The 22,266-nt window shown below is 40.5% G+C and overlaps 3 protein-coding genes across 5 annotated transcripts; 1 reads left to right on the plus strand and 2 right to left on the minus strand.

The window, feature by feature from the left end:
• Positions 1–1,605: 1,605 nt before the first annotated feature.
• On the minus strand, positions 1,606–7,017 carry RB195_010907 (uncharacterized protein; the record flags this gene model as incomplete). Of its 2 annotated transcripts, XM_064192102.1 has the most annotated exons (13): positions 1,606–1,633; positions 1,687–1,691; positions 1,724–1,792; positions 2,501–2,598; positions 2,670–2,820; positions 3,494–3,575; positions 3,773–3,870; positions 4,089–4,181; positions 4,291–4,359; positions 4,409–4,488; positions 6,189–6,266; positions 6,327–6,393; positions 6,895–7,017. In XM_064192102.1, the coding sequence occupies 13 exons, from the start codon at positions 7,015–7,017 to the stop codon at positions 1,606–1,608; spliced, it is 1,041 nt and encodes a 346-aa protein (XP_064049685.1). The 2 variants fall into 2 exon arrangements, with proteins under 2 accessions (XP_064049685.1, XP_013293193.2); XM_013437739.2 differs by lacking the exons at positions 1,606–1,633; positions 1,687–1,691 and having other exon boundaries at positions 1,712–1,792.
• A 1,386-nt stretch (positions 7,018–8,403) lies between these two features.
• On the plus strand, positions 8,404–12,476 carry RB195_010908 (uncharacterized protein; the record flags this gene model as incomplete). Of its 2 annotated transcripts, none has more annotated exons than XM_013437738.2 (7): positions 8,404–8,544; positions 9,784–9,924; positions 10,320–10,460; positions 10,534–10,618; positions 11,877–11,998; positions 12,076–12,165; positions 12,369–12,476. In XM_013437738.2, 7 exons carry the CDS (start codon positions 8,404–8,406, stop codon positions 12,474–12,476), a joined length of 828 nt encoding a protein of 275 aa, XP_013293192.1. The 2 variants fall into 2 exon arrangements, with proteins under 2 accessions (XP_013293192.1, XP_064049686.1); XM_064192103.1 differs by having other exon boundaries at positions 8,473–8,544.
• Positions 12,477–18,440: 5,964 nt separating this feature from the next.
• RB195_010909 (uncharacterized protein) lies at positions 18,441–19,827 on the minus strand (the record flags this gene model as incomplete). Its single annotated transcript, XM_013437737.2, has 5 exons — positions 18,441–18,575; positions 18,667–18,968; positions 19,047–19,253; positions 19,349–19,514; positions 19,570–19,827. The coding sequence occupies 5 exons, from the start codon at positions 19,825–19,827 to the stop codon at positions 18,441–18,443; spliced, it is 1,068 nt and encodes a 355-aa protein (XP_013293191.1).
• Positions 19,828–22,266: the final 2,439 nt, after the last annotated feature.

The raw sequence follows: 22,266 nt of genomic DNA on the forward strand, positions 1-22,266 counted from the left end.
ACTCTAATTTCGTATTTGCTACGGCTCGAGGACGAGCTATCTCATTATTCTGGGGCAGGTGACAGTCGAAACTAACCCAAGTTCACTGTAAATGAGATAACATGCTCCGGGGAGAGGATCTCCCCGGAGCATGTTAGCTCATTTACAGTGAACTTGGGTTAGCTGACATGCTCCGGGGAGATCCTCTCCCCGGAGCATGTCAGCTCATTACGAAATACGACTACTTACGAAATGCCGTCGTACAACTCGTCGAAACAACTACTTCTCTACATCGTGTCTTATACAGCTCGGCGGACGAGCTTACTGAAGGAATGGAGATGTCGGGATGCAGCCGCTGACTACTGACATGCATCAGGTGTTGTCAGAGGCAGTCCGCCAACGAGACAGCAGTCTCGTCTTCTCGGCCATGCCACCCGGCTGGTGCGAGCCCCTCTTTCCCCTCCCCACTTTTGATGTCTTAAATATGTAACAATAAATAATTATAATATATGTTTGAACTACCCGAACACATCAAGAATAGGATGGGCTCCCTATTATCTTGACAGATCTGAAGCGATGGCAACAATGACGACGAAGGTAGTTATGAAACTCACAGAAAACGATTTCTAGCACTGTTTTGCCAAGCAAAAATAGAAATGTCGCAACAAAGATGTAGAATTTGATGGATGTATTGAGAAAAAGTGCTAGAAATCGCTGTCGAGGACGGTGCTGAGAAAACCGCGGAAAACATCAGCGAAAAGGGACCCGAAAATGAGGACGCGTAATTAAAAGCAGTATGCCACGAGCCTGACATGGTGAAGGAATCCGCAAGAAAAGCCAGAGTTAGGGTTGCAGATTGCGGATCCATTGTAGTTCCGCTCGTTTCTCCTTAGACGTTGTATGAAAACGGCGTGGAAGAGTTTTTTTTTTAACGTTTCAGTTGCAACGCTTCACTCTTTCGCACCCGTCACGTCCAAGTGCGTGTGGTCGAGGATCAGTAATGTCTCGTCAGCAAACTCTTCAACTAAAACCAACGAAAATGTTGCTAAGGGGACCGGTGCGTGTACAATAGGGCGCGTTCTAACATTCTTCACAGGAACCAGAGCGGTTTCCACCCACAGGACAAGTGAGGGAGTTGGGCGGAGCCGTAATTTCCAACCCGAATTCGTTTTCGTAGCAATTTCGTGATACATTGCCTTTAATGAACATTCAAGGCTTGATAATTTGAAATCGCTAGTTGAAACTTGAAAAACTCAATATATCGTCGAGGAAGACCTCTGTGCTCTTCCTGTACCCCTGCTAAATAGTGCAATAAATGTCATATTACAGCTTGAAAGATAATAGAAGTGTCACTAGAAAGGTCTAAAAAGAAAGTGTTTATTCCTGCTACTTTCTTTATATTTCTAATAAAAAAGAAAAACTCTTCTTGGTAGCAAAACCTTACCTATTCCTATGGCATTTATATCCTAGTCATTTTCTTTTTGAGGATTGAAGTTTACGATATTCTAATTGACACATTTATTCATGCACACATTCATAGACATAGTACGAAATTCTCACGAGTGTAATTTATTAAAACTCTTTTACAAAAGACGAATTCAACAGCCTTCTCAGTAAAAGATCACATCACACATCATAGTGAGGGAACGAGTGACTAAAACAATCAGTATTTTTGATTCATATCACTACGCATGTCCACGTGCTTACTTCTGCTTATAGTTTAACACTGCTACTATTTCGTGACCTTCTTGAGTCGTTCTTCAAGGGAACTGATTTGTCCAAGCACTGCGGTTATGTCCTCTTTCGCCTTCACCTGAAAAGCATAACTATCGAAATATTGATCGGAAGCACAGTGTGATCTTCGTACGAGGATGTTGGCAAAGATGTTCAGATTTTATTCTATTTTATTTAGGAACATTTTCTTTAAAGAAGATACACGAAAAAGATCGACTTCAGCAAAATGCGGCAACAAAACAAAAAGTAGATCGCAGTGTTTCATTAGATAAATCCTTTTTTGTTAAATCACAAATTTATTCATTGCGATAGTCAGTATCTCTGCTCGGAATGCATTCACAACAAACCAACACTCTTCTATGAGTTCTGCCCTATGCTGTGGTGGCAGAAAGTAAGATGTTGAGATTTTATAGGGAACTCATTTTTACTGAACTGGTTCGTATTTTGCTTCCTGAGGCTAGCAGTTGAAAGAGTAAACAGCTGCATCCAACTTCGATGTATGGCTTGTCCACACAATATTCTTCGTGGTTTCGTCATCATTTTCCGACTATAAACACACATCGTGCCTCAAAATTCTAAAAATGGGCTAAGCACCCTTAGTACTGGCAAGAGTCCCCTCTCGATCTTGACCACTACGTTCCACCGCACCGCTTCAAGCTCAGCCGCTCATGCAACTGCAATGAGCTTCATGTCGTTTTGACCCGATCGTACTGCTAATGAGATAACAATCCATATGCATTATTTTTCCAAAATTTCTTGCGATATATCATTGTGTAACATAACAAACCTGTAATTCACACATAGCCATTCGATCGGCACTGATAGCCTTCTCTATCTGATCACGAACGCCAACCAACTGTGAAAGACGTTCTGAGAAATGTTGCGCTGAATAAATAAAAAGTGAATGGTTCGTCAGAAAAAATAGAAATAGAATAGAACAGGAAGATGTCTTCAACCTTGTTCGTGTAGCCGATGCAATCCTTGTAGCTTCTTCAAGTTACTAGGCATCGCAGCACAAGCAACATCCCATTTACTCATTAATTCAAGGAGATCATTGACCTTAGCTTCCATTTCGCTGTCCATCGACTTTTGTTTCTTATCTTCTGCCTGCAAAAAGTTGCTTTTATGCTGTTACAAAAATAGTTGTAGATTTTATAGCTTAATATTATATAATACTACTTTATAGTATTGTGCCATCAGCGCAAATTGTTGCGTTGTTCCATATTTCTTTCCACCTTCACCTTCCATTCAACAAGAGAGATATTTCCATGAACAATGTAGTCAACAAAATAGCGCATTACCTTCACCTACTAAAACTTGGCCTTTTAAGAGTTTCGTGGTTCATATATTTTTTCCTTTAAAAGTACTTGGAAGCCTTAACCAATAATAGTCTGAAGGCACTATGTCAGGAATGAATGATTTAGAGACTTCCAACCTAATCCTAACTTTTACAGATTGACTTTAGAGAGAGGTGTGTGTGCATGGTCAGTGAGACTCAGCTCCTTTCTGCCTTTCTTTGAAGGATACTTGCTGAGAGCTTTCATTCATTTAAGCCTAAAAAAACCTGATCATTCGAGCGTATTAAGTACATTTGTCTCCGGCGAAAAAAAAGGAATTTTACTATCGTATTCCTAAATCTCGAGATACACGGACAGAAAATTTCTCTGTCTTGCAACTAGGAGTAAATAGGTACAAAAAGAACAGAGAAACAGACACATAAAGAAATTTCATAAAGGTATTACATAAAATATTACAACAAAATCTGAAAATATCGACAAACCTGATCAAGTTTTGAGATAAGAGCATTCAACTTCGTTTCCATTCCCTCGATATACGAAGGGTTGAGTGCTTCGAGACGAAACCTAAACTACTTTTGAACAACTGATAATAACCTCATAGTTATCCCATTCATAATCAGAAACTAAATAGTTTAAGTAAAAACAAAAAAAAAAATACGCAGATTTATAGACCTAGACATCTCTCCCTTACAGCAAAAGATCTTCAGCAAAAAAAAGCCGCAATTAAAGAGAGTAGAAATATTATGCAACAATAAAACTACCGGATATCCTCCACTGAATCAACTACAGGCTGTCGACTTGGGTCAAATGCTCCCACTAAGGATTCGATACGACGCACCCGCTGTTCCAAAGCCAACATCTGAAAGTGTTGAGCATACAAGGATTGCACCGTTTAAAGAATTTCCATATACGAATGAAGTACGTTCCGAAACTCGCGACCTCTATGCTACTGTAAATTGTACACAATGGAACACTATTAGTACTGTACATGCAACACAGAGCACCATAAATCATGGTCTTTTTACCAGATTGTATGAACGTGCTAATGTGGGAAAGACTCGGTGAATCGGAACAAACCTTCGCATTAGCGGATCTGTCCGCATTCGGAACGAACGGCTCCTTATTGCTTGATTGAACAGCATTACCAGATGACTTCGACACTTTTACGGCCTTTAAAGTTATCATTTTAGAACAGAGGCACAGTTTCAAGACTCAGTGAGGAACAAGACGGGAATAAAAACAAATGTAATATGCAAGAATGAACACATTGCATCAATACCTTAAGCTCATCTGCGAGGTCAGTGACCGATGATTCATTGACAGTGAGAGTAGGCTTCACCGATTCATCCTTTAAAATACGTATTAGAAAACCAAACAAAGAGGCTGGTTTTGATCACCTTTAGTTGCTGAATCAAATCTTCAACCTCATAAACCAATCTGTTGAACTTTTGTTCAGCCGTTTCTGGCTCGCTGAATTCTGAAATCATGGTTTGAAATTTAATCCAAACTAAACGATAGGATAATAAAAGAAATATCGAAGTACCACACTTTAGCGAGGTAATAAGATGAAGAGTATAAAAATTTTTCACAGCGTAAAATGAATTAAAACAGTCTGAAGTGCACACATTACCTATTACTACTGTTGTTTAAGTTTTCCAAATGAATATTTGTGAAACAAATTAGTGGGAAACAAATCCGAACTTTGAAATCTACTTCTCAATTTTCCCTCAAGTAGATGTAATGTTATGGCGATGTCATCGTTAGCGGAGCGGCTGCAATACGGCCAAATAATGTCGTTTAGTAATTAGAGTGCCTGCAAAACTAGAGCGACACCCCTTTCCTGTATCAAACAAAGCTTTGAAAACGTTACGACCCAGAAATATGCAAACATTTGTTGTTTAGAGCTGCCGGCAGAGTTCACAGTGGTGCGTTCTGGGGAATTGGTGCTTATTGAACGTTCACAATGAAACGTTCATTAACTAATAAACCGTAGAGGCACCAGTCTGCAATCTCTGCTGGCAACCTAGGTGGGACTTTACTGTCTCTGAATCTAGGCATGTTGAATATGTGGTTTTTTTATTGATGAGTTTGAGCTAACTGAGCTAACGTTTCGTTGTTTCGGTGTTTTCGCCTTCGTCAGAGTCTGGAAATATCAAAGACATCAGCGCTTTCGAGCGTCTCATCACCTTATGGAAACATTCAGACGGTTTACAGACTCGAAGAACAACACATCGGCCGGTGATATGCTGACTCTGCTAACTTAGCAGACCCCGTACCACAACTGCTAGTCACGAGGGTCCTTCCTAAAGGACCTTGTGGAGAGCCTCGTAGACAAAAACCATTCGTCGTTTATCACAGCGGCGAAGAAAACTATCCTCTGCGGATTGTTCTAGGCACATAACTCGTCCGGCTGACAACTGCCGCACAACGACAACACAAGCGGTGGTCCGAAATACGGCTCATCCAAGCATCGTTGGGCGTTTCGCTGACAATGCAAATGAATAGAGGCTCCACCAATGACTAGACACCAAAATTTGCCATAAGTATATCCCATTCCGCTACTCCGATGGATGTTGAAAGTTTTCTTGTGATGTGGACCAAAGCCTCTGGTGCTCTTGAGGCAGGCAACTGATTCATGGATTTGTATTTGGATTCATGAGTGTTTTCCGTTCTTACTGCTACTCTTGAAAACTACGACTCGAACTCCATTTACCAGTTCAGAGTAAGTAATATCGAGAATTCCCGCTAAAGATGTTTTTAAAGGGAGTATTGAAAGGAATTTTCGATATTGGTTTTTCTTTAGAGACGTAAATAGATCAAAATAGTTAGCAATCACCACAGTTAAAACGATTCATCTAAAAATTCAGGAATCAGATGGATCAGGAGCATCAGAGTAACTATCTGATTTTGACGAAGTTGTCACGCGTTTAAGCTCCAACGATGTGTTTTCAAATTACGTTGCAAATACTATTTATGTTGAACAAAACCCGATATTGGCAACCCCCATAAACACTGTCATTGAGGATATCTAGCAACTTAGTCGGTGGAGAATCAGTCACAGTAAGAACGCATGGCACAGTTGATATGTGACAGCAACTCATTGGCCGGGTGACCGAATGTCTGAGATGAACTATGTAGCTCGAAAATGTCGTAAATCTAATGTCACAATTAAAATACCTTTGCCAACGATTTCCAGCACATATTGAGAGCTTCCGTACGACTTCCCACGTCTTTTAGCAATAGAGTCTGAGAAATCTGAAGGCAATCGATAGAAGTGGCTTATTAAAACGTTAAATAAGGAGACTTGCAACACACCGACACCAACGGTATTAAGTGTTCGATCCTTGAAACGCCTGCGGGCCGCATCGATATCTATGTGAATCTGCAAAAAGACAGATGAAAATAACTTCTTGGGTGTTTTTCTTACCATAATAAAGTAGTGCTCTACATTAACCATTCAATTACTTTTCTCTGAGGGGATTTATGCGATGAAATGAAGCAAATATCTGCCCAAACAACATGACAACAGATGAGCTAACGAAAAAAAAAACGCTTTCGAAAACATGAATGAGTGATGGTTTGATTCATCTAATTAATAGTAGGGACACAGAATGACTTCTCTAAAGTATTCATTTTCAACTCAAAATAGCACCTTTGCATTTCAAGACAAAACCAGAAGTGCGACTAATGCAAATAATGTTAGCGCAATCTTCCCTAGAAAAGAAAAATTGCCGAGTATAAAAGCACTTCCTATTGATTTTAAACGAAATTCTGACAACAATCTCTTTCGCACTCACTCCACTAAACGTGTTATTTTCTCCGACAATGCAAATATGTTTAGAAGAGGTATAGATTGGAAAGAATTACACTACAACTATCTAACCAGTTCTATATTCTCCTGATCGGTGACTTCATCTCTCGGTGTTGAATGGAAACTACTGAGAAACTGTTCTGACTCAGGCAAATCTTCACTTTCATAAACATCCTCTTTGCCAGAAACGGACATGAAGCTGGAAAGAAACAAAGCATTAAATCCATATAAGAGTAGTCAAGGATATCCCAAAAGATGGATTTCGAAGGTGGTTACAAAACGTATAAAAAACAACGATGACAGGAAAATCAGCGCGTTGAAAACATAATTTTCACATCTTGAATTCTGCGCTCCGATCGTATTTGTTGCTGCGCAAGACGCGCGCAGCGGGCGTTGCGATTTGAGCACAAGCTTCCATTTCGCATGGTGAGGATTTTGCATGTCTCTCAGGCTTCACAGTTTCTCAGAGGTTTTCACGCAGGGAGTTCCTCCACCAGTTGAATTCTTCGCCTCCCATAGGTCTACTTTTTGGGTTGTTTTTGCGTCGGTGATACGATTTCGTCTGTACCACATATGACACGTTCTAGTGCAACAGAGTTATTCTTAAAAACAATTGGAGAAGCACGAAATCCAAGAATTTTTGGATTCGAAGGGGTAATGTGCTGTTTGTTGGTGGGGGGCACACTTATTTCTGGAAGTAAATAACGAAGTTCGTTTGGGCTCTGAAACCTAGGCATTAGTCTTAGATGATCTACGGTGAAGCTACTTAGAAAAAGGAAGATAGAAAAACAAGAGCTCGGCTCAATGCCATCCACCACTATCGGATTGCTTAGTTAGTGCTCAATTCCTGTTCGAACTCTTTGGATTGAATCGGTATTAGTAATGCTTCTCATTTCTTGGACTTAACCATGTGTTTCTTTTTGCTGTTCTTATCTCCAACTCTATCTGCGTTTGAACTCATCATTGAAAACAAGAAGGTAAAATGTAGTCAGTAGCGTCCTTATTTCTCGAAGTAAATAATTAAATCAGTCGAGTCCCCAAGGCCTAAGCATTACTCTTAAAGGATCTATGACATGTAAGTTGAAGTTGCAAAGAGAAAAAAGATAGAGCGTCCAGAAATAAGGGCGCTATTGAATAAAGCTCCCAAACTACATTTTCCCTAAGAAGACCTACCACTTCTGAGAATGGGCTTTCCATAACGTGATTGAATGTGTGCTGGATACGTAGACAGAATCTCCTGTGAATTTCAAGCACTTCACCTCCACCAGCCATTTCAACCGCACTTAAAGGGAGGGATTTCAAGAAACACTAAGATTGATGAAATTCTTATTACGACTCCAGCTACATTGCTAATGGGAATAATAGTTGGTTAATTATTTTTTCTTGGTTGGTTTTCTGAAGAGCGGAAGTGATTAGAATTAGAAGTTAATTAGTGAATGTTATAAGGTGTCCTTTTTTTGCTTCAATACTAGATGTTCATGTCACATGGTACTTGAGTATCTCTAGAAGTTCGATGTTCTATCCTTGTGTCATATTCGTGTTCTATCTGACATAGTGCTCCTGATTTTCAGATTCACAAGGATGTCGATGGAAGATTTCAACGAATTTCGGAAGAAATTGCTCTCATCTGTCAATAACCTGAAGCGCAATATGCGGCGTTACCCCGTCTTCAACAGCGACCGTTCGCAACACAATGCGAATGCAACTGCAACTCAACTTGAGGTAAGAGCTGACAACATTCTTGCGTTATGTGTGTTATTCTTTTTTTCACTCAATCGCTTTGCTCTCTATCGCTCCCTTGCATTTTCTTCCTCCCTTTGCTAAACACCATATTTCGTAAGTGATATATGAATCCACATATCTAAGGGCTGATCCACCAGCCCAGCGAAATCAAAGATTTAGGGTTTCATATGAACCATAGTATATTTTAATGGAATACGCCGTTTGCTGTAAGATTCATATTTCTCAGAAGGGAAATCGGCGGAACTCTGGTCTGTTGGTATAAATCGAAATGCGGAGTGAGCTGCATACACCGATCTTTTGTCTTCATTTAGCCAGCCAGCTTGCCATTGATGACAAGCTTTATGTAGAATTTGGAGGTGGTGGGGTGTGCCGGGAAATGACGAATGAAAATACAAATGCTTTGCTTCCCTTCTAAAATGGTTACGAAAAGTCCACTTCAGTTTCCGTTTTGGATTATGAGGAGGCATTAGGCTGTACGGTCCAGGTTGCTTTTAGAATGTTATTAGAACTAAGCTGAAAAGGCTGCCTGACCGAACGCAGAAGTTTTGGACAAAAGTGGTAAATGGAGACCTGACAGGGACAGCGATGTGTATAGGCCTTATGTCTTGCTGAAGATCGAACAGGATGGGCTTAACTATGTTCACGAATAACGAACCGCGGCGAAAAAGCGGGACTTACGCCAGGCGATAATGTCAATCCGCCGTTTTTTCAAATAGGTAGTATGCATCTTATTGTGAAGGGCGTGAAGCAATGGTGAAATGTCCCGTCAACAATCCCGTTCTGTCGGTGCTTCGATATTCCTTAAGATTAAACAAGTTTCTTGTATCTAGCATCGATGACTCTGCACCTGATTTGTCCGAAGGAACAAAAAACTTGATTGATCAGCACTTACCTAATCATTATTGCCATGGTTAGACTCTATGCATCTGATATTTTTAATTGACATTGAGTCCATTGTAGTAAAGTTGCGGTTGAAACATCTAGAAAGGTTTAGATGATCCATCATGGGAGGGAGCCATTATTTTGTTACAAAAACACCTTTCAACAAAACGCAAAAAATTAATGCTAGAATTCCCGAAGATCTGACGTATTTGCTGTAGCGCAGAATCGATTATACGAAATAATACGACGTGTTTTGAAGACATAATAATCTCAATCTTTGTGATCCATTAAGGCTATTAACACTCGTGTATCTATAACTTTAAAGCGAAATTCCAGTCTAGCGAACGGTGCTGCGTAGCGGTGAAGTTTCGTTGTGGTTGGGTGCGGTGTAGCCGTAAGCGTTCACGACGTGCTCTGAATACTGACCTCGAGAGAGTGGCTCTGTCGAAGAAACTGAACGTTGCAGTATCCAGTGAGGTTTGTGACTATTATATCAATGTACATTAATAAGCATTATAGCATAATATACGATCGGTTCTTTTTATCTGAATAAAAAATCATACTGAATAGACCTCCAGAGTTTTATTATTTGTTTCGTCGACCGATTGATTCTTTTTCTGTAACATAAGTGCCCTGCTAGTTTTCATTATTTCATGTCTGGTTTGTAGAACAAGACGAGACCTCACTTTCACCGAATCTGTGAAGGTATTACTGACAGAAATAGAATGGGGTGAAAAAAATTAGTGGATGTATAATTACGCACAAATCGCCAGACGATGGTTATAAACTTATTGACCTTTGTCCCTGAGAACTATGAGCAAAAAATCTGGTGATATAAGGCGAACGATCTAATACACACATTTATGCTCTAGGATCCTCACATGGGAATTTGCTCGTATCATTGGCGTTTAATCAAGAATGGGGAGCAAGATGTTGCTCTGAACAGCGAAGAGCTCAAATTCTGGGAAGCAAGCGAGACTAAAGCTGACAAATACCCTCGTTACGGTGATATGGTGAGGTTAAACTTTTGGGAAAAACAATGTTGATATGCATATACTTGTACAACAACTCTACTTTCAAAATTAGAGTGATGTAATGATTGTTGGAAGTTCTACTTCATCTGATCACGAGGATTCTGATGACGGCACAACAACAGATGATGGAAAAAGGAGTGAGTTCGGCAACAACAATCGAATTATTCAATATTTCAGTCCTCCTACAAATTGACATAAAGTACTATTTTTCCATTATGTTCATATTACCAGGAAAGTGCTTTTTTACTTCATGTAGTTTCGATATTTACATTGACGTGGATGACTTGGGGATAATATATGCATAACTAAGTTATGCTTACTTTCGCAATTACAACAATTTTACAAGCTATGAAGCTAAGAAAATGTGGTATCAGCGGATGAAGAAGAATGTTTGAAGTAAAACCTGGTGGTTTCTGTTTGGAAATAAATGAAATAAAGGAAAAACATGTTCTCAGTTACAGTTAAAAGTGCTAAAGAAGAGAAGTTTCATATTGTGCTTAGCTCACTAATTTGTAATGTGAGAGCTTTGCATGCGCTGAAGGCGTCACGCAGTAAAGAAGAAAGTAAGTAAAGAGGCGGGTAAAATTTGTTGACTTCATTATTTGTGGTTCATCATTTCTCTGCTGCATACCAAGATAGTTTGACCTGAACGTTTCGCGTTCTAACGTGGTGCACATGTAAAGAAATGCTTATGTGTGTGACGATTCAGAGGCTTAAGGGCTGAAGTACGCATACCCCCAAGTATCATTCACCTCCTCAATCTAACCATCTATATACTTCGAACGTTCTTCCAAAGTGTAGGGGACGGGGAGAGAGAAGGGCGGGTGGTAGAACGCTTGGGAGATTCGAAGCAAAGTACACTCGAATAAAGGCAGCACACCACGAAATTGACGATATTTGGATTTGAACTTGATTGATTTGATTTGATTTGGTTTTGATATTTGGATGAACATGTTTACGCTCAAGACCTCTAATCTTCTTGAAAAAATCGTGAGAGAAGGCCTTCGAGTTCAAATTTTCCTACGAAGCATCTCGGTATACGCTCGGTACCTTCAACAACATATCAAACGCAAGCATATCCATTGGTTTTATTTGAATAGGCTCCTAGAAAGATCTCATTGACCACCCGCTCGCTCGCAGGGGCGAAGCGTCTAGAAAGGTGGCGCATTATGAAGTGCCGTGGAGGAAAATTAGAACTTGAATGCAGTTTACACGCAATTTTTTGGGAAGATTAAGAAGAATTGCGATTAACTCGCTCATACTCAAGGTCTACACCCCTGATCGTATCTTTTCGAGGAGAAATTCCAGCACCATCAACTTCGCCGTGTGCTGCTTTTAATGATATCTCGTGATAGGTAATTCCGGATGCAAATATGAAATGTCGGAAAATTTTAGATATACTCCAACAATCAGAATTGAACTGGAGAGAGGTGGACATGAAGCAAAAGAAAGTGAGATGTGCTTCTGACGTCGCCGACGAGAGCGAGCACCACAGGGATAGTGAGGAAGAGGAAAGAGTATGTGGTTATTCCAGCGACATTTGGCCAGCATATTGGTTGATCATTGTTGTAGATATCAGTTTTTTTATATTCAGAGTGGGCTGTCCACTTTATCAGCCGCCAGTCTGCGAAGATATCGGAAGTTCTTTATGATTCCTACGAAGGCAAGTGCAAGCAAGCATGCGGTAAGTTGTGAGTGTAATTTGAAATCTTGATGCGTGCACATCAGGACCGAAAAGCTAGATTTTGTTTGTAGATTGTTGTGAGCGCTTTTTCATCTCTACTTGAGAATTCTAGCGTTAGATACCATATCTGCACGTGGCGAGAATGAGAACTGGACGACGATTCTAGATGCAGTTATAGTTTTTATTTCTGGTTTTTCTTCTAGATGTTGGAAGGTGTTGCGAATCACTTCGAAAGGCTTCCTGTGCGGACTAGCGATACAGTTGTCCATTTTATTTACACAGCTAGAAATCGTATTAATACAATTGAATAAATGTATTTATACAATTACCGAGCCGTTAAACACTTCAGATTAAAATATTGTGGTCTTGGCCAACACTAGTAAACAAAAAGGAAAAAAAGTATAAAGAAAGGAACTATATCGCACGTTGTTCACATGGTCTCCGTTAGAGTCATGGCAGCGTTTCCAACTATTAGGTTGGTATATAGATTCTTTTGCTTCTTTTCAAAGACGATTTAACATTGAATCAAATGGGTTTACGTGGAAGGTAATATGTTGTCGTAAAGCTCGTGCTAAAAAAAAGTACTTAGGTAGAAAGGAACTTTAGTACTCAACATAAGCTTCTCCTTCGCTTCAAAGAGAACTAACAAACTCTGGACAGAAACGGCGGAACTACAAGTTAAAAAACTGGACTTAACACCTCTGAAACGTGTGTCTATATCAATGCGATTCAAGCAGAGATAAACCTTAGCGAAATCTATGGGAAAAGTTTATTAATTGTTTGAGCCGCATTATAATGATGCAGAGGAACGCAAGGAGGTGTTCAATCCGGCTTTTGACTTGTAGTTCCGCCATTTTCTTTAGAAGTTTGCCCTTTTTTTCAAAATTGCGCATAGCCGAAGCGCAGTTTGAAGGCCCAGGTCCAAATTTTATGATGACATAATACTTTCCATATGAACCCTTGAGGACGCGTATACGAGTCAGATTGCTTGCGTTGCTTGCAGTAAATATAGTAAAGCGTTTAAGTGTACGCTATGGGCGATACAAGCTACACAACCTGCACAGTTACTAGCGGAAGTTATCCGGATATTACAAGATGTGTTGTTGCCCAGCATACCAGCAAGATTTAGGTCAAACCTCCTAAAAGGAGAGTGTGGAATCTTTGGTGATAGCTCTTCGTAGGAAACTCTGGGAGTTGTCGACTTAAGTGAGTGTGTTCTGGTTACTCGGTGGCGGTACACAGTTTACGTGAGAGTCTCAGAGTCTACAGAACAGTGACGAACGAATGGATTCCGTGCGACATCTTGCTGTAGATTGAGAAAGTTGTGCAGAACTGTGTTCAAAGGCATCCCGTCACGAAGCTGGGGTGGTACGGGTTTCATCCGGGGATGCCTGTACTGGTCGTAGATTGTGGGAAAGAGGATGATTCCATTCATCTCTCCCTGTATCAGTGTAAACGGACACCCCGGAATTGTTGTGTACGACGGTTTCTGTTGCAATGCGCAACCATTGCGCACCGCCTGCAATTCGTCCGAATGGGTTTTCTACGGATCGCAGGCGGGGCAACGGTTGCGTATTGTAACAGAAGCCGACGTAAGAAACAGTTCCTGGGTCGTCCGTTTACACTGATACAAGGAGAGATGAATGGAATCACCCTCTTCCTCACAATCTACGACCCCGTATAGGCATCACCCGGTTGAAACGCGCACCACCTCAGATTCGTGGGGAGATGCGTTCAAGGACAACACGTCTAGGCGAAGATGCGGGCAACCGCGTCAGGCCATGATGACAAAGAGGTGATTGGTCCAACTATGTCATAAAGCCTTTCACTTCAGTAGTCTTCGAGAAAAAAGAACGTATCTCCCGAACTTGTAGTCTATTTTCTAAACAAGTTGTGTTAGGACCACCACATGACTGTGTATGTATGACTATGTACGCAATGGAAATGCTGCACTCAAAAATTCAGAAATGGCTTTGCTACTCGATTATGCCGCCATTCATATCTTCTTATCATTGTGGGTAAGAGGATATGGATGGCGGCATGGTCACTGCGATCGTTGGATTTCACGCTTTTGTCTTAACCCACACTCTTAGACTTGTGTCTCTCGGACCATGTCGAGCAACATATGCGCAGTGTTCCAGTGAAAAATGTTCAGCACGTTAATAAAGAAGAAAAGTCTTTGAATCTGAGGAAGCAGTTTTTTCTTGTGTGCGCGGCAAGACGTGAGGTATAGTTTGAATATGTGCGACTGATGTGTTTTGGGAAAATATGCAAGCAACATCGAACTGCTCTGAACACCGCGAATACTTTATGAGATGTTTTCATTACCCTGCAACATTTTCAGTTGTGTTTCTTATAGAAATTACGTGAGTATGGAACTTTACCATGACTTTACTGACATCCAGTATTTTTCTAATCAATCGACATAGCAGGGTGTAGGGATCAGAAGTTCGCGTTAGAGAAATCCCCAGTCTCTGACATCTCCGGAGATCCCTCGCCCGTTCCTCCGTCATCAAGGTCAAGCGTGTAGTTGGGAAAAATCCCTCCTAAACACGACCCCTCCCCCTCGCAGATCCTCCCAAAAACGACCCCCTCATCTCGTTCCTACCAGTATAGCTGCCCACACAGCAATCAAAATTTGGGTGTAATAATAAAAAGAATTTAAAAAACAAATAAACTAATAAATAAATTAAAATAATACGATATAATAAATAAATAATAAGTTTTTTTTAAAAAGTAACGCTACAAGTAAAACGGAATATATATTGTAATGCAGCGATATTAATAGAATAAATAATAACTAGAAATTATATGTTCATGTTAATTATATGTTCAAGATGCCGCGTGACGTGTGCCAGCTGGAAGAAGATCAAGAAAAACAAAAGTTTTAAACAATAAACAAAAGTTCGATCCCCGCCGGAACCATTATTTTTGCAAAACGAAAAAACAGCTGGAAAAGAAGGAGAACACCTTTTAAAACAATTTTCACACTATTTCCGACTATCACCAAACAGTTTTACTCATCGACAACGGAAACGAACGGATGAGAGTTCGATCCCCGCCTGAATCTAGATTTTTGCAAAACCGAAAAAAAATCACTGAGGAGAAAATTTCACCGGCAATTTCTTGAAATTGTGTTTAGAGCACTGTTTGCCACATACAAGTGTTATATAGAGGTTATTTTAGCGATTAAAACCAGGTCTTAATTGGAAATTACTGCTGGACAGGTCGGATTTTGTTACTTTGAAATAAACACGAATAACTCACTAATGAAGAGACATAAGAAGATAACGCTGGCTGCGTTGTGTAGAGGAGGATTAGCGCTACAGAATGGTCAAAAAATCTTTTGCAGGGACCCTCTGGTTTTTTTGAAACCTAGTTGAGAAAAAGTTGAGAAATTTGGCATTTTTCTCAACTTATTCCCAACTAGCTTTTTTAAAGACGAAAACTACCTGTAAAAAAATAAAAGCGAATTGTAATAGCAAAAGTCTTCCTCTACAACAAACTTCAAACCGAATTCGTTTTTATAAACTATGAGCTGAGTTATGGAAATTTGTTTGAAGTCACACAGATTTTGACGCGTTGCCGAAAATCCGACATTTCGTTCCTTTTCCCGTTGCGAGGATACGGTAGCACCGTTGAAAAATTGGACTCCATGTTTGGATAGAGCATCAAGGAAAACCCTTAACTGCAAATTTTGGCCTCTGTAAGTGTTCTGGTTTTCTCAAAAGCTAGTTGAGAAAAACTCGAAAATTCGAGGCAAAAATTGGGATTTTTCTCAACTAGGTTTCAAAAAGACTAGGAAAGCTAGAGGCACCAGACTTTGTAGAAATATAGGAGAAATCTCTCTCTACAGATCGCAGCCAGTTTTATTGCATAAAATTCACTTTGAGCGTAGATATTCAGAAACTTGTGGAACCCACTTTGTACTAATTTTAACCCTAATTACGCCTGTAGATGTCTTTTTTTTCGCTCAGTAACAGCATCAAAATTGCTTTTCTGACTGAAAGTAAGAAGTTCGTCACCGTAGGATGAGAAATGTGCTTTTTAAATTCTTTTACGCCAAATGCAAAAAATAGCCATCAGCCTTATTTCAACAGAGCGTGTAATGGCCAATTCTATTTTATCACATCACAACATTGTCACTTTATTTATTATGCATCACATTTATTCAAGATTTCAATTGTTTTGGTTTGTGCCACCGAAGCGACTCCGACGTCATCAAGCATCAGTTAGAGCAACAAAAAATGCTAAGTCGTCCATTTTCAAGATTGGCTCAAAAAGCGCAGTAGTTTCATTACCAGAATTATGAAGAATAAATTTTTAAAAATCATTTTTTGGTTTGTGTACCCTCTTTTTATCCTAACTTTTTATGCTACAATAGTCTTCCTCAACTGCAACCGCGAGTCTTCTTCAATCGTTCATTTGAATATAAAAAAAAATTGTTTATTCTATATCATTTATTTTTATATTAAACAGAACTCAAGTACTGAATATGCATCATTGACGTTTTTTCTTCTTTGAGATAACTCTTCCATTTTTTAGTCGCAGATATCGGGACCTGAAAAGAAGCCTTAGAATACGTTTCAGTTGTGAATATCTTCTGATATGCGATAAAAACATGCCATTCATTGTTGACCATCCTTCAAGTTTCAGCACTACTTCTGAAAAGAAGCAGTTTTCACTCCTGTTTTTCTGCTGAATGTCGCATACCTAAATTACGCTTCATTTTGTACATCTTAATATGTGTTTGTTTGAAAACGACAACCCCGTCTTCCTTTTGTCTTTTGTCTTCCTTTCATTTTTTCTGATTTTCCAACCCCTACTTAAATTTTTTCTTAACTTTCCGACCCCCTCTTACGACCCCCCCTGATCCGACACCCCTCCTACGACCCCCTGTTGAGAAATTCTCAACACACGCTTGACCCTGTCCGTCATTTCAAAAGAGAAATCCACTTGTTGTTGCGGTGCATACTATGCATGAAGTACGTAGACCGTAGTTTCCCTTCCTTATTCTTCTTATCTGAACGGTTCCAAATATTCGTTGCGTTCTCATCAGAATTCGGGAATATAACAGATCTAGGAATTACCCGAGGGAGTTTGTTACGTGCATTTAGTTTAGAAGACGACAATTTAAGCAATGTTGAACGACAGAGAGAAATACCCGGCATATGGTTGAGATATTGATTTATACAACGTTTGAATACGGAACGAACAACAAGCTTGGTCCTGTTAAGTCTTATTGTGATTTTTTCTAGCGAGTCAGGTGAATAAAAGTTATATTCGGCTGAAGCTCGGCGCAGTTCCCTACTGCAGAGATCACTGATCAAATTATGAAGGATCATATCCAAAGAAATTCTAATAGGAAAGTGCGATGGTACTGAGAAAACATCTTTCCGAGGAAAATCCTTTATAAGCGAAGAGGAAAGAAGAAAAGACGTACACGTAAGAAATTTCCAGAAAAATTACTTCTTATTGTCGTTGATTTTATTGTTGTTTATTTTAAAGAAATTGTTTAAATGTCAGAGTCTTGATAAGAACAGATTTGTAGCCGTTGCTCTATTAGTAAGGTAGTTCGGTGGGAAGCGGACTACATGAGTGAAGTATGATCGGATCAAAATGACATGATGCTCGGCGGAGCTCCGTAAGCGGCTGCGCCGAGCATCACGTCGTTTAGGATCGAGGGGGAGGGGGGGGGGAAATCCCTGTACGAATCAAAAAAAAAAAAAAACGAAACGGTAGCATCGGATTGGCCAGTTTGGAGTTTGGAGTATTTAGCGGCACTTCACACTCATATGATTGGCAAAATAGAACTGTAAAGGGTGGATTTCATTACTTGTGCGGATATAAAACGTTGCATAATTCTACCCTTTCCACTTTGCGTGATCTCAGTCACTCAAAGCGAGTTGTTCCTAAAGTATTATCAATATCGCCACTTTTTTCCAAATAAAATGTTGTTTGCTTTTTTCATATTATGTGTCAACTTCTCGATGATACAGATTTCTTAGTTTTCACAATTACCCTGCTTTTCCCATTCCAGATGACCATATGACTCCGCGAAATTTGATGTCGCGGATAAAAAGTAAAACTCTAGTAGGTCGCTAGTTCTTGGCTGTTTCTACACGCTTCATTTTGTTCTCAGCTTTGCTAGATGGTTGTGTAGTCAAGCGCTAGTACTTCCAGGGAAAAAAGTAGCACAACCACGAAAAAACTCATCGTTAGTGATATAAAATAATTTATTTCTTATTGCAGAACTCAGAAGCGTGCACTGTCGTTTAGTAACGACGGTATCCGGCTGCCTGCACGTTTTGAGCGGCGTTGCGCTTGGGGCAAGGGCAGTACTCGGCGTCTTTGCCTGGTTCTCCTTCCTCTCCAGGCTCACCAGGAGTTCCGTGAGCACCGTCATCTCCCTGAATACGGACATCAGACACAGAACATGTTACGGGCAAAAGATATTTTGCAAAGAAGGTTCCACCAGGGCTTAACTCGATATTTGCTCACCTTCTCTCCTTGAGGTCCACGTTCTCCAGGAGGACCAGCTTGTCCAGGTGCTCCAGTGTCTCCCTGATGACCTTGCTCTCCAGCTTCTCCAGGTGCTCCAGGCTCTCCCTTGGTTCCAGGGAGCCCAATTTGGTGTTCGACATCCTCTCCGGGTTCTCCCTGGGGTCCTTCCTCTCCTGCTGGTCCCGGTGCTCCAAGACCTCCAATGGTTCCGGGGAATCCAGGCTGTCCATCGCGGCCAGGCATTGCAGCTTGTCCGCGTGCTCCGCGCATACCACGAGGACCGGGCTTCCCAGTAGGTCCTAAAAAATTCGTTAATTGCTACGGTGCTCCATTGACGCAGTTTTCACTGAATACATTTCGTCGTTTATTCCGCTTACCAGGGGGTCCTGGAGGTCCTTGTGGGCAGTTGAAACATCCAGCGTATTGTTGAGTTTGAGCTTTCGCGTCGTCAGCATCCTGTCCATCAATACCAGGCACTCCAGGAATTCCGTCGGGGCCATCAAATCCGGGAACTCCCTTAGGTCCTGCTGGTCCTGCTGGGCAGGTGTTGTCGGCCTTGCAATTGCAGTTACCGTTGGGTTGGCCTGGAAATGATTGGAGATGACGTACACTGCAGATGCGCAAGAACAGCAGTTCATCGAGAAGCGGAAGAATTTCGCATAAAATCTGAAGAAGTTACTTGAAGGGGCTCCATCGGTTCCATGGAGGTTGTTGTTGAGGTTAGGAGGAACACCGACAACGCCAGGAATGTTTCCATTTCCTCCAGTAGGATGCGGCGGAGCTCCAGCATCTCCGGGATAAGGCTGGTCACCAAATCCGCCACCGGGGAAGCCTCCGTTAGGTCCCTGCAAACATTTTTTAATTAAAACAAATACATTCACCTCTACTATGTTTACCGACCTGAGGTCCACCGTGTCCTGGGAAGCTTCCACGAGGCGGAGGAGGAGCATATCCGTAAGCCTGACGACGGACACGTCCGTATTTGTTCATGTCTCTCCATAGACCGTCAGTCTCGATCTTCCAAGACTCCATCTCAGCATCGAGCTCAGCTCGGATGTCACCGATCTCACTGAGGATCATGGGGAAGGCGAGGAAGCATGCTGCTAGGGCAAAACAACCCAAACCAGTGGCAACAACGGCCACCGAGCGCTGTGACATCTAAAAAGTTGAAATTAAGGGTGTGAAGTAAAATTGTCGGCAGAGGAATTATGTTGGAGTTGTGAGATGATGGGATATGCTACGGCGACAATATGGAAACAGGACGTATGTTGAGTGTGCGGCACTTATATACGAAGATGAGCAACCAGGTCATTGTGATAATGTCCTAGATCCGCGATGCCAAGGATGAGGAACCAGATTCAGGTGCAGATAACCGGAGAGATATGCAGATGCGCATCTGCGGCTGAGACAATGCCGAATGTACGTATTTTCGCTCTATTAGTGCAATCTCTTGCATTTCGGAGCGGGAACCTCGTTAGGTTGGAAGAATGTAGATGGAATAGGAATGAAATATAGTCTGTATCGGCATTAAAGAAAAGAAAAGAAAAAAGACATAAGAATACAAAAAATCAAGAATAAAAAATAAAAATACAGCAAGCTCATTTTTATCTTGAGTCGGGCGCAAAAGGTGCAAACGTTTTTAAATTTATGAAATAAGATTGCCAATGATTGTAAACGGAGTGAAGGATTACCTTGAATCTACTCTTCTTCTCAAAGAGAGAGCAAATCAATGTTGAGGTGTCTTCGTAGAAAATTCTGATTTATGGATCAGAATGGGTGTTGAAAAGAACCATCTTGAGTTTTGTATTTCATTTTATTTATTTATTTTATTTTACTTTTTATTTATTTTCTAGTTATTGTATGCTCAGAACTGATTTGACTTAGCAGTGATCCTTTAATTAAATGGCCTCAAACAAACTTTGAACCAAAAGACGAGATTATCGAAACATCAGTCCACAAAAAAGTTCCACTGAAGCGTCGTTGGGACAACGAAAAATAAAGGCAACGACAACGAAAGGAAAAATAAATCCAGGTCAATATCTTCGAGAGTCATCCTCACGAAACAGAATAGTGAAATATAAAAATACTTGAAAAAGTCATACGAAAAAAAAGAAACAAACAAAACACGTGCGCAACCCCTACTTCTCAGAAGAACTGCAAAATGAAGTAATTAATATTATTTGCGGTTACGTTGTTCTAATTGAATTTTGTTCTTATTTCTGTTTTCTACTTTATTTGTTTTTTTTTATTATTTTCTCTTTGCACTAGAAAATGAATTCTTTGTACATTTAGTCGATTCCGTGAAGTAGTGTTGTTATAAATGGGGAGATTGGACTTTGATTGTAAGATGAATGGCAGTTTAACGCCAATAAAGAGTATATTGGCTCTATTATTGCGCTTCGTTGGAATTCGTAGGTCAATTGGCGCATCTGCCATGTTTTCAGGGAACCGCCACTGATTTTTCACTGTTTGTATTGGCAGTAATTCAACGAATATATCATGAAAAAACAAAAACAGAACAACAAAAGAAGAATAACAGAAAATATCAGCGAATATACCGCTAAAGAGACACTGGAAATATTTGAAAATAACACTCCCGACCATCAAGTCGTCTTTTCATCAAATTCAAGGATTGACAGTTTTTAAAGAAACTATGAGGAAAAAATACAGCTACACTTAATTCTTAGAGCGTAGCCGCAGTGGTTTATGTCGTACCTCACCACCTAAGAAAACGTTATTAGCGTGTGCATACCATAATCATGCCGTGATTTCATTACCTCCGCCGGTTCTTTCATCTGAACAACACGAACTGGTCACACAATTCATTTTCGCTCTTTTTGAATGTTGTTTTTCTTTAGGTATGTAGAAAAAGCTCTCTAGTTGTTTCCAAGCATGTAGAAGTTTTCAGAACGGCGGACATAAAATTCCATAACTACTAGGAATTTCCTTACAAACATACATACGTGCTGTTGTGTATATAATTGAAGTGCTTCTTGAACTTTTTACCGGGAATTTTAATGGGAAGTCAGGAACCCATGTAGTTTGCGATTCCTAAAGCAGAATGTATTCAGCATGTATTTGAATACGGTAAAATTATATTATACGTTTGGCGTTTTTTTGGGGTGAAAAGTTGTGTTTTCTTATCTGCAACCATTTTGGCACTCAACATACATGGCGACGATACGACCCATAAGACGACCCTATGCTTATAAGCGTATGAGACAATCCAGGATTACAGTTGTAAGTTTTTGTACTCAGGCACTGTTATAAGGGTTAAAAATATAAAAAATGCTGCCGCTGGAGGCAGCTCAACCAACAAATAATCTCCAGAGAGATCAAAAATAATCCAACGCGGTCGGTGAGAGGTTCGGCTGTAGCTGCACGATCAATCAAGAGGTTCGAATCCGCCCTAGCCCCAACCTAGCCTTTCATGCCTGCGGGTCGATGAATTGGCACCAGAGTTGTCTGGGAGAATGAAAACGCTGACTTGACAAGGCAATTCGTTTCAGGACTGCACGCGCGTTCATAAACCTCAAGCGAACTCTAAATTGAAGTCAAACGCGTGGACACGTCCGAAGAGGGACTAACCAACTTCGT

This window comes from Necator americanus, chromosome III, assembly GCF_031761385.1.
Source record: "Necator americanus strain Aroian chromosome III, whole genome shotgun sequence".
Classification (NCBI taxonomy): Eukaryota; Metazoa; Nematoda; class Chromadorea; order Rhabditida; family Ancylostomatidae; genus Necator; species Necator americanus.